This window comes from Oreochromis aureus, linkage group 5 (assembly GCF_013358895.1).
Source record: "Oreochromis aureus strain Israel breed Guangdong linkage group 5, ZZ_aureus, whole genome shotgun sequence".
NCBI classification, from domain to species: Eukaryota; Metazoa; Chordata; class Actinopteri; order Cichliformes; family Cichlidae; genus Oreochromis; species Oreochromis aureus.
In genome coordinates, this window is record NC_052946.1 from 37,013,287 (window position 1) to 37,024,722 (window position 11,436).

Consider the following 11,436-nt stretch of genomic DNA (forward strand, 5'->3'; position numbering starts at 1 on the left):
TTAGCAAGTTAACACGGATCGCCCCGTGCTGCGGCTGGACGGCGCTAACGCGTTGACGCCGTGCATTTTTTAAAGGCATCTGGGAAAAATATCCGGACTAAAATCTGAGCCATATTGAACATACTGATCTACCTGCGTTGGTGACCACTCAGCTGTGGCTTAGGGTCATTGCATTAACAGGAAGGCCAGGAGTTTGATCCCTGACTCCCCGTCAGCATGTCCACGTGTTCTTGATCAAGATACTAAACTACAAGTTGACCCAGATACATCAAAGGGTATGAATGTTTGGCAAAAAAGCTATTTATGAATGTGTGTTAATGAATGAGACCTGTAGTAAGAGAGTGTGTTAGTAGAAAATGACTCTTTTGCCTAGCCATGGTTATTATATAAATGAAAAAAGACAGTAAAATTGTTTTAATATTAAACAGTTATTTAATTACATCAAACATGAAAAAGAAATCAATGGATTCTGATTATACACCTGGAGAAAAACAATCGCTCCATTCATGGTTGTTAAGGCAGATGATTCATTTAACAGCTGAAAAGAGTCTGCAAACATTTTACCGAATAAAACATTTATCCACTTATCATTAAATGTAAATCCAAATCAGGCAGTCAAGTCATGTTTTGTTTCACTATGAGAACATGAGAGTTTGTTTTAGATGTGAAGGTGGGCTCACCTGCTTTGTTTTTATAGTTTTCTTGGTTCACTCAAAGCCAATTTGAGTGAACCAGTAATTAGAATAAAGTGTTGAAAGTCAGGACGGCTGCCCCTGAGGATGCTGGGAGCATTAAGGGTGATGGTAATTTTGTTCTCCAGCAGTGGAGGTGGAATGTTTCTGGAGCAGAGCAGGAAGAACTAAACTTTGATGAAGCTAAAGACAAAACGAACAAAGTTATGTCCGCATTTTTAAACTTCAAAGGAAAAATAAAGAAAGCGGTGATTCTTTGAGTTGTAATGGTTTCTTTCCCTCTAATAAATTCTCCTTGTTGATTTTCAGCCTAAAACTCAGATTATAGACCAGGCTTCATCACTGTGGGCGTCTTGTTTTCAGTCCAAATGTCCAGCATGTTTATTCTTTCATCTCTGAAGGCTGAGGGTCATCATCGAAGGGTCAGGGGTCACGGTAATGGGTGTGTGTGTGTTTTTTTTTATTCGAGGGTCACTGCTCATTCTGCTGTGTGTCTGTGATGGTGGAGACTGCGCCCTGGCCTTTGCTGACATCACTGATACACGCCCACTGACCATCCATCGACTCCTTCCACAGCGTTACCTGAAAAGTTCATAAATAGTTTAATAAATCAACTATAAATAAAATCAGTCAGCGCTCAAATCTAATTCAACTTATTCTTTAGAGTTAAATATTAGCTTTGAAAAACAGCCATAATATCCTGAATCAATAAGGTTAAAAAAAGGAAGGGCAGAGCTCACTGCAGGTTGATAAAACCATATCAATAAAATTCTTTCAGACTGTGGCATGTTTAGTTTGCATATAACCAAGTCAGACAGAAGGAAATAAATTTATATCTATAATTTTATGTGGATTTGGTGTAAATGTGTATTTTCTACCTTGTTGTCTCCTCCTGAAACAGCCAGTATATTTCCAGTGATCGACCAGCTGACGTGCCACACCACATCGTTGAACTTGTGGAGCAGTTTGGCCGTCCAGGTGTTGCCTGCAGGGTCGTCACACGTCCAGATAAATACTCGTCCATCCTGGAAGAATGGAAAACAATTTCCCACATAACCCCAGTGGAAGAAAAACAGAAATGGTTTGATTTTATTCAAATACTTTTTTGCAAGCTGCCAATAACACTTGCTTTTATACGATACCACATTTTATAAAGCACTACAGATTAATGTAACCCGCTTATGAACTGGTGGATCTTTAATCTCACACTTGACTGAACTGGAGGCACACTCTGGCTCCATCTAGTGGTGAAAAACTTGTACCCAAGTTATCAAAACTGTATTTAGAATGCCTGAATGAACACTTTATGTTTTAGGTGCTGGAAAGCAGAATAAATTGCATGTTCTGCATTTGTAATCACATCAAATCTCACCTGAGAGCAGCTGGCAATGGTGCTGGTGGGAAGACCAATAGATGGAGCCCAGCCAACATCTCTCACCCAATCACTGTGAGCCTCCAGCTTCTGATCCTCCTTCCACTGCCCATCCTCCTCTCTGCAGGCAGGAAGTGTCAAACAGTGACAATTAGGTTTAAGAAAAAAAACAAAACAAGAAAATGCTTCAGACCACACGTCACCCTGAACCACACACAAATGCAGAGCTTTATTGTCTATACTTCAAGCAAGAAATGTATCTTCCTTGGATTCAGCCATTTAGGATAACCAACTAACCCAGTGTGTCTTCTGGTATCTGGGAGGAAGGAGGAGTACCCAGAAGGGTACTGAAAGAACATGCAAACTAGGCACAGGAAGGCTCTAGCCAGGTTTTTAAACCAGAAGCCTTTCTGCTGTGAGGTTCCACTCACCACTACCACACTTGTCACACAAGGATCACCATGTTTGTGGCGACATTAAATATCTAGATCAGTGAACTTTCCCCAGAGAACAGAAACTTTCTGAAGAACAAACATCTGATTTATGTTCCACTGAGATATGTTTGTACTCCTCAGGTTTCTTTTGTAGTGTTCAATGCTTCTGATTGGTCAAGTGTGCATGTCTTACACAGCTATGTTATAATGATAATGATAATAATAATAATAATAATAATAATAATAACTAGAAAAATTTGCATTTCCTGCGAAAATGCTGTGTGGATGCCTTAACACTGAAGCTGTCTGCTGAAAAGCTGAAAAAGATGAAAAGTTGCAAAAAGTTGTATGGTGGTGAAAAAAAAATGTTGCCCTGAGCAGGATTCTAACCTGGACCTCTTAATCTCAAGGCGGCTACTTATCTCACTGAGCCAAACTCATTCTCCCAATGAAGAGGCTGAGAGACTGACACTTTTGCTGAAATGAGCAGAAGCTGCTGAGAATTGTGCTGATAAGAGGTGGAAAGGCTGAAAATTTTGCAGAAAAGAGGTGAATCAGCAGAATTTCTGCTGAAAAGATGTTTTTGCTGAAAATAGCTGAAAAAGCTGGGATTTGTGCTGAAAATTTTTTTTTGCCATGAGCAGGATTCGAACCTGGCCCTCCTGGTCTCAAGGCAGCTACTTATCTCACTGAGCCAAACTCACTCTTGCAAAGAATAGGTGGAGAGACTCACAATTCTGCTGAAATGAGCAGAAGCTGCTCAAACTTCTGCAGAAAAGAGGTAAAGAAGCAGAAAGTTGCCCTGAAAAGACATGAATCAGCAGAATTTCTGCTCAAAAGAGGTTTTTTCTGAAAACAGCTGAGATTTGTGCTTATAAGAGGTGAAAAGGCTGAAAATTTTGCAGAACAGGTGAATAAGCAGAATTTCGGCTGAAAAGAGGTGAAAATTGTGAAAATTCTGCTGAGAAGAGGTCAATGAGCAGAATTTCTGCAGAAAAGAAGGAAAGAAGCAGAATGTTGCCCTGAAAAGAGGTGAATGAGCAGAATTTTTTTATGAAAAGAGTTTTTTTCTGAAAACAGCAGAAAAAAACTGAAAATTTTGCTGAAAGGGGTGAAGATGCTTAAATTTGTGTTGAAAAGAGTTAAAAAAGTTTAACTGTGAACTGAAAAAAAATTGTTGGCATAAGCGGGATTTGAACCCGGGCCTCCCAGTCTGAGAACGGCTGCTCATCTCACTGAGCTAAAACACAGCTCAAACCGGCAAGGAAAACTAGTGATCCCACGGATAATGTGGCAGAAATGGGCAAAAAATATTGCATAAAAAATTCAATATCTCAAAAGTATAGAAGTTATGAGCACCAAAAGTCATAGCACCCATTAGCAGAAAAAGCAGAATTTTTAAAGTTTGAACGGTGACAATCAGGTGAAAACTGAGGGAGTAGTTAACGTCAAAAAACGCACGGAAGCAACTTGAAAAAGAAAAATAAAGAATAAAGAGAAACAGGAACTCAATAGTGTGGAAGCCCTTTTAGGGCATCCACACAATAATAATTTCTTAAATGCTTCTGAAGCTTTGAGTGTGTTGCAGGAACACTGCCAGTGCTACCCATCAACCTCCTGGTATGCACCTATAGTATAAATGTGAAAATCCTTTTGGGTTTCAGAAAAGTTGACCTTTGACCTTTTTACTGAGATTAGAACGTGTCCAAAAGTTTTAGTAGATGCACTTATGGTATGAACTGTAAAATCCTGGGTGATTTCCTTCAGAAATTTTCAGAAAACATGAGCACTTACTTCCAGAGTTTGACCAGGTTGTCGCAGCCTCCGGAGACGAAGCGCTTGACGTAGTTTGGCTTCTGTCCCGATGGCTGATCAATCAAACTGCCTGGAACTATAGCGGGAGCCCAGCTTACAGCGTTGCAGCCAATCTGCAGCAGAATCACAACAGTGTGTTACATCCAATGCAGGATGCTGCTAAAGTGACATTTCAAACATTCAGAGCAGTTTGTAAGACTCACAGTGTGAGCATTGCTGATCTTCTTGACGTCCCACTGCTGATCTCCAGTAAACGTGAGAAGGGAAATTGCTCCGTCTGAACTGCCACAGGCCAGGATTAGACCAAACTCATATGGACCCCAGCAGACTGAGTTCACTGTGGACACACAGGAGGAGACTCAATGAGATGGAGGCCTGAGGAGTCTATCAAATCTTAATGCAATAAAATGTGCTTCGTTATTTCCTGAGCTGACACACCAAACTGATCTGTTAACCTTCTAAATCTACCAAGGACACAATCTACAACACTGTATTTCTGAGGAAGGGACAAAAAGAAACAAATAAAAGAGTAGAAGGAGGGGAAAAACAGCCAGAGGGACTCTAGATCAAAACACACCAACTTACTGAGAAAACTTCTCATAATCACTACAATAAAATTGAGCAATTGAAAAGAAACATAACATGTAAGATGCCACTATAAGGTAAAGTGGCTGAAAGGTAGAGCCACAAAAAAAACCCCAAAACCCACAGAAGGAGTGAGGCGTCTGATAAAAGACACTGTGGTGAAGGGAAATTACAAAGTGGAGCTACAGAAATGAGGAACTAGAAAATGAGGGTTAAACCATAACACTGATACACCACAAATAACAAAAAAGGTCAGTCTCTACACAGACAGTGATGCTGGATCTTCTTTTAAAAACACATTGCCCAACCCAAATTTTGTGTTTACACCTAAAGCAAAGTGATTTTCTTTGTGGTGAAAACAATAATGTGAATACAGAAAAATCCACTAAAAGTTAAAAATATTTAAATGTATTTCATATATATTCAACTAGTTAGTAAAATTATTACATATACTTCAACTTTGGTGGCATTTTGCTATGAGTTTGGTTAAAAACTTAAAGTTTGAGATTCAGACTTTGATTTTTCCTTCTACCATTTAGAAAGACTGTTATCAACCTCTGAGGGCATCCATTACTTTAAAACTCCACAACTTTATTAGTGCAAAAAACCATCAATGTATTTTCACTTGAACAAGCAGCTGTTTTTTATGTGCATTAAAGTTATATAAAAATTTAACAGTGCAAATACAAATTCCTTGCTGACAGTTTAACCAAAAGGCATTTCCAGTGGAAACTGGCCGACATATCCTCAGCATAACCATGTATAATATCCACAAAACTTAAAAAGAGGTTATACACACACAGTACACACACATATTATGTTGAAGCACAGTACGTATCACTCCGTGAGGCTCCTGCCTACGGTAGCCGTAACGCTCCTACAATACATCAAGCGGTGCGGCTTCGTAGCTTAGCAAAGTCGTACTGAAACATTTGACAGATTTTCGAGCGCCGTGTACATAAAATTGTTTCGAGGTCAGTAAACACAACCAGAATTCATACATAAGGCACGCGGGATTATAAGGGACACTGTTGATTTTCAGAAAAATCAAAGGATTGATTTTAAGTGTGCCGTATTTTCCAAAAAACACGGTAATAACGACGGCCCGCTAGCATGCTCTACCAAAAATAGTGCTTTGTTGTGTATCTGACGGACGAAAGCTAAACCAGTTCCACACCACTGAAGTTGCAGCATTTTTACAAACCAGTTCTGTTTAATCAGTTTCATTCAACGATCAGCTTTCGCCCTTCTCATTCTCTGTCGCTGCCATGCTTTTTCCGTCATGTGCGTATGAAAACAAAGACACTGCGCATGCCCGTTTTACCCATATTCTATTACGATATTACATTTTATTTATCGTTGCCCAACATTATACCGGTATTACTGTGAACGGTATGATACGGCCCAGCCCTATTATACAGACACAAAAATGTGACAGGTTGAATAAGGAAAATGAATCAAAGGCCTTTTTGGTTAATTTCTGAAAAACCTTGGACTGAGCAGCCTGGATTTATTCTTGTATCCGTGGAGATCCAGTAAATGTCCTAAGTGTTCAATAAAAGATATTAAATGTAGTGTTGTAATTGTAAATACAAAGAACATGAATTAAATAATCTGTGAGGATCTGGTCTTTTCTTGTGTGAAGCCACCCGCATGTATAAGACAAGAATAGAGATTAAATTTGTATCAAACCCACCTGACGACTCGTGTCCGGTGTACTCGTACATCTTGTCCCAGGATCCGTTCTCTTCTTTCCAAATAATGACTTTTCGGTCGTAGGAACAGGAAGCCAGGATGTTGCCGAACATTGGATGAGCCCACGCTACCTGCCACACGGGACCCTCGTGGCTACAAAACACAAGAGATGCAAATTAGGTTTGTTTTTCACTGAGTACCTGGATTTGTCACCTGGCAATTAAATTACAGCAGACAAAAGCGCCAACAAGTTATATTTCATCACCACAAGTGACGCAAGTTCGTTTTTTAGCTTTAGCCTCTTGGTTTGCTCAATAAGCTGAGGCTTCATAATAGAGCAGGGCGATATGACCAAAAATATTTATCACGATATACATTTGAAAATTTCGATAACGACATAACTGACGATTTAATTGACACTAGAAAAAAATACTTTACAACTCCACAACTTTATTAGTGAAAAAAAACCATCAATGTATTTTCACTTAAACAAGCAGCTGTTTTTTATGTGCATTAAAGTTATATAAAAATTTAACAGTGCAAATACAAATTCCTTGCTGACAGTTTAACCAAAAGGCATTTCCAGTGGAAACTGGCCGACATATCCTCAGCATAACCATGTAAAATATCCACAAAACTTAAAAAGAGGTTAAACACACACAATACGGTAATATTATGTTGAAGCACAGTACGTATCACTCCGTGACGCTCCTGCCTATGATAGCCGTAACGCTCCGACAATCCATCAAGCGGTGCGGCTTCGTAGCTTAGCAAAGTCGTACTGAAACATTTGACAGATTTTTGAGCGCCGTGTACATAAAATCGTTTCGAGGTCAGTAAACAACCAGAATTCATACATAAGGGGCACTGTCGATTTTCAGAAAAATCAAAGGATTGATTTTAAGTGTGCCGTATTTTCCAAAAACACGGTAATAACGACGGCCCGCTAGCATGCTCTACCAAAAATAGTACTTTGTTGTGTATCTGACGGACGAAAGCTAAACCAGTTCCACACCACTGAAGTTGCAGCATTTTTACAAACCAATTCTGGTTCATCCGTTTCATTCAACGACCAGCTTTCGCCCTTCTCATTCTCTGTCGCCGCCATGCTTTTTCCACCATGTGAAAACAAAGACACTGTGCATGCGTGTTTTATCCATATTCTATTGCGATATTTCATTTTCTTATCGTTGCCCAACATTATACCGGTATTACCGTGAACGGTATGATATGGGCAGGGGTGCAACGATACACAAAATTCATGGTTCGGTTCGATACTTTGGTGTCACGGTTTGATATTTTTTCGATACAAAAACATGTTCATGCCTTTTTAATTTGTCATTTATTCAAATTATAAATATATATTTTAACTCAAAAGTACAGTTTTTAAATTTAATGTTGCTGAAACAACAAAATAATAAGAAAAATAAATCTATCTGATCGAGAAATCACTCATCTTTGGAAAAGAGAGTTTACTACAGAGAAATGTCTCTTTCCAAAATAAAAGCTATACTATATGTTTCTTCTGGGGTATATTCTCAGCAGTGGGGGAGGTTCAATTTCGGGGAGCTTTGAGGCAGTTGCCATGTTGCAACGAACTTAGCTTCTGTCTTGCTAGCTTCCGCTGCGCTCAGTGGATCTGCACTCAACAGTGCAAATCCACTGAGCGCTCAACACAGACAGCATCATCAAAAGAAAAGTTGATAAAATAAATAAAAAATGTTCTATTGTTCGATACATATGCGTACCGAACCGAAAGCACTGTATCAAACGGTTCATTATAGATACGAGTATTGTTGCACCCCTAGATATGGGCCAGCCCTACTTCTTACCCTCTGAGGTCTGCCACAAGGATCTGCCCTCCGTTTCTGACGTCAAAGATCTTGACGGTGCGGTCAGAAGAACAGGTGGCGAGCCGAGTCCCGTAGTAGTCCATCTGGGCATCGTGCTGAAACAGACAGAGCAAAATGTAAAAACCTGAGTGAGAACCTCCACCTCTACCTTTCAATTTAAACAATATTTTATTATTTTATATTTTATTAATATTTTCATTCTCATGGTGATTGTTCAGTTTAAACATCATCTAACAGAAAATAAAAAGGATAAATGCTGCAACAATGATTTAGTCAAAAGAAAATACTTTATTCTCTTAAAAGGGATAGTTCGGATACTGAGGAGCTTTTGCACATCTTCCTTTGCTGGAGAATCAGCCTTAAATCTAAATAATGTGCTTTCAGTGGCTGTAGTCAGCAGCCAAAAGCAGCCGGACTGTCCTTTCCAACAGGGAAATGAAGCCATATCTATGAATGTACTGTATTCAAAACCGGCTTTGACACAAACAGTGTCGTTACCTCATTGAACATGTTGGTCTACCATTGCCCTCTTCAGTTAGTTAATGTTATTGTGTCCCTTTCATGTTTTTGAGGTGTTACTTCAGATAAACATGTGTAAAACACAAAAGTCCTACAGCAAATGTACAGGTTACAGTTTATAACCTGCACAAAAGTAAAGCTAAGTCAAGTTCAAATGTATCTGTGGCAACAGTCACAGGGTATCAGTGGCAAGTTGTTAATGATTTGTTTCTGAAATTATTATTTTAATAGCCTTTGCCAAAGATGGAGCTCAGCTCAATGTGCTTTATCATGTATGACTTAATGATCACAAACAACAGTGAAAATCACTGTTTGTGTGAATTAACACAAAACAGGTTCAGAGTGGGCTGATGATGTTCTGCTGTGTGTCGTCACCCACTGACAATCCTGGTTTTATTGTTAATTTAATCAACTCAAATGTTCTTTTATATGTAACTTAGTTTAGTAGTCTGGACTTTATGAAACATAGTGACATATAAAGTCATGTGAAAAAAAGTCAGTTTAAAAAAAACTTTAAGTAGATCTTTAAAATAAACTTAGTACACTCTATTGTTTCTATGAGACGCTACATGTATCGGCCAACATCGGTTAAATGCACAAGAGAGCACAACTGAACAAGTCTGGTTTGTTTGGAAAAAGCCTCATCTCTCCCTAAAGAACATGGTAGCACTTCTGGGATAATGTTCTTTGGACAGACAAGATCAGGTGTAGAAGTCTGGTGAAAACCAAACTCAGCGTATCAGCAAAATGGTTAAGAGGTGCTGATTTGGGCTTGCTGTGCAGCCACTGCACATGGAAACTCTGCAGTTACAAGTCGACCATAAACTCCTCTGTATACCAAAGTATTCTATTTATTATTTATTTATTTATAAAGCACATTTAATAACAACAGAGAGTTGACCAAAGTGCTGTACAACGTAATAATTAAACAGTGGCATTAACATCAACAACAGGTAAGAAAATTAAAAGAAAATTAGGATAAAAAGAATTGGTGACTCTCATGCAGTATAAAAAGCCAAAGCGAAAAAATATGTTTTAAGATGGGATTTAAAAAGACTGACAGTTGGGGCCTTTCTAATGTGGAGAGGTAGATCGTTCCACGTTTTTGATGCCACAACCACAAATGCCCAATTCCCTCTATGAACCATCCTAGACTTGTGTAAGGTAAGGAGTAAATGATCACTTGATCAAAGGCCTCTAGAGGACATATAAAGCTGCAAAAGGTCAGACAAATAGTCTGGTGCCTGACAATTTAGCGCTTACTAAGTCAAAAGTAAGATTTTAAATTTAATTTTCATTTTGCACTGGAAGCCAATGAAGGGAAGCAAGCACCAGGGTAATATGTTGGTGTCTCTTCACACGAGTCAAAAGACAGGCTGCAGCATTTTGTACAAGTTGGAGCCGTGCCAAACTGGACTGACTGACACCAACATAAAGCGAATCCAGTTGAAATAAGGCAAACGCATAGATTGCTCCTTCCAAATTTTTAAAGGATAAAAATAATCTCACCTCGGATAAGAGCCTTAATTTTTTTTTTTAAAAGGACCGCTGAACAACTGAATAAATTTGTTTCTCAAATCTAATTTTGTTATCCAAGAAAACCCCCAGATATTTTTTATTCTAGAGTCAAATGTGCAGTCATCAGTCCGACAGCTAAAACTGAAAGAGGGTCATGAATTAGGACAATGATCCTAAAAGAACAGTATCAGTCTCTGATGATCAGCTAGCAGTGTCAGATCGCAGCAATGTTAGTTTGTTACAACTGGGTTTAAAGACAATGGATGACACGTTACAGTGATAATACTTACTGACGTTTCATTGTACACATGTTTGTATCTCTAGTTATCACGCGTAAAAGCTCACTTACAGGTATTTAAAACAAGAAGGCTAACATCAGCTGTGATTAGCAACTAGTTTGGGTTAAATAAAAAAGGGGGAAAAAACTGGAAAACTTACAATCATGTCCTCATGAGAGGTGTCCACGGTGTTAATGACGGAAACCTGAAATGAACAAACATTATATAATCACAAATACTGCACATTAATTAAAATGTTCATTGATTTTCCTGCTACTACTAGCCACTTTGCTAAGGAGCTAGTAGGACTTGGGCACGTCAGCAGCTAACGGTAACCGGGAAAATGCCACAAACGTCAGCGAACAGCTTCACCGGTGGCCTAAATGCAAAGTTATCAAACTCACCATGACCGTGACTGACACAGAAACCCCGAACAACACGAGTAATCCTCCTTTATAAGAAAAAAGAAACCCGGCTTCACCGACTACTCCGACGTGGCAACAAGTAAGATAACCGTTTCCCACCGAGTCCCACCGCACATCATACCGGCGGAAATAACAACCAGTAAACAAGGGTTCCGCATAAGCGTCTGACGAGCTAACCTTAACCTTATTTAGAAGCTAAATATGAACACATTCTAAATAAATTAAAATCCGATCCCTCCTAGATTAGTGA

At 39.0% G+C, this 11,436-nt stretch overlaps 1 protein-coding gene across 1 annotated transcript; it reads right to left on the reverse strand.

Moving 5' to 3' along the window:
* Positions 1–409: 409 nt before the first annotated feature.
* On the reverse strand, positions 410–11,341 carry sec13 (SEC13 homolog, nuclear pore and COPII coat complex component). The gene is made up of 9 exons (XM_031726914.2): positions 11,166–11,341; positions 10,922–10,966; positions 8,426–8,541; positions 6,595–6,746; positions 4,517–4,650; positions 4,293–4,426; positions 2,065–2,185; positions 1,571–1,717; positions 410–1,274 (listed from the first exon to the last, which is right to left on the reverse strand). Exons 1-9 carry the CDS (start codon positions 11,166–11,168, stop codon positions 1,164–1,166), a joined length of 963 nt encoding a protein of 320 aa, XP_031582774.1. The 5' UTR covers positions 11,169–11,341; the 3' UTR covers positions 410–1,163.
* Positions 11,342–11,436: the final 95 nt, after the last annotated feature.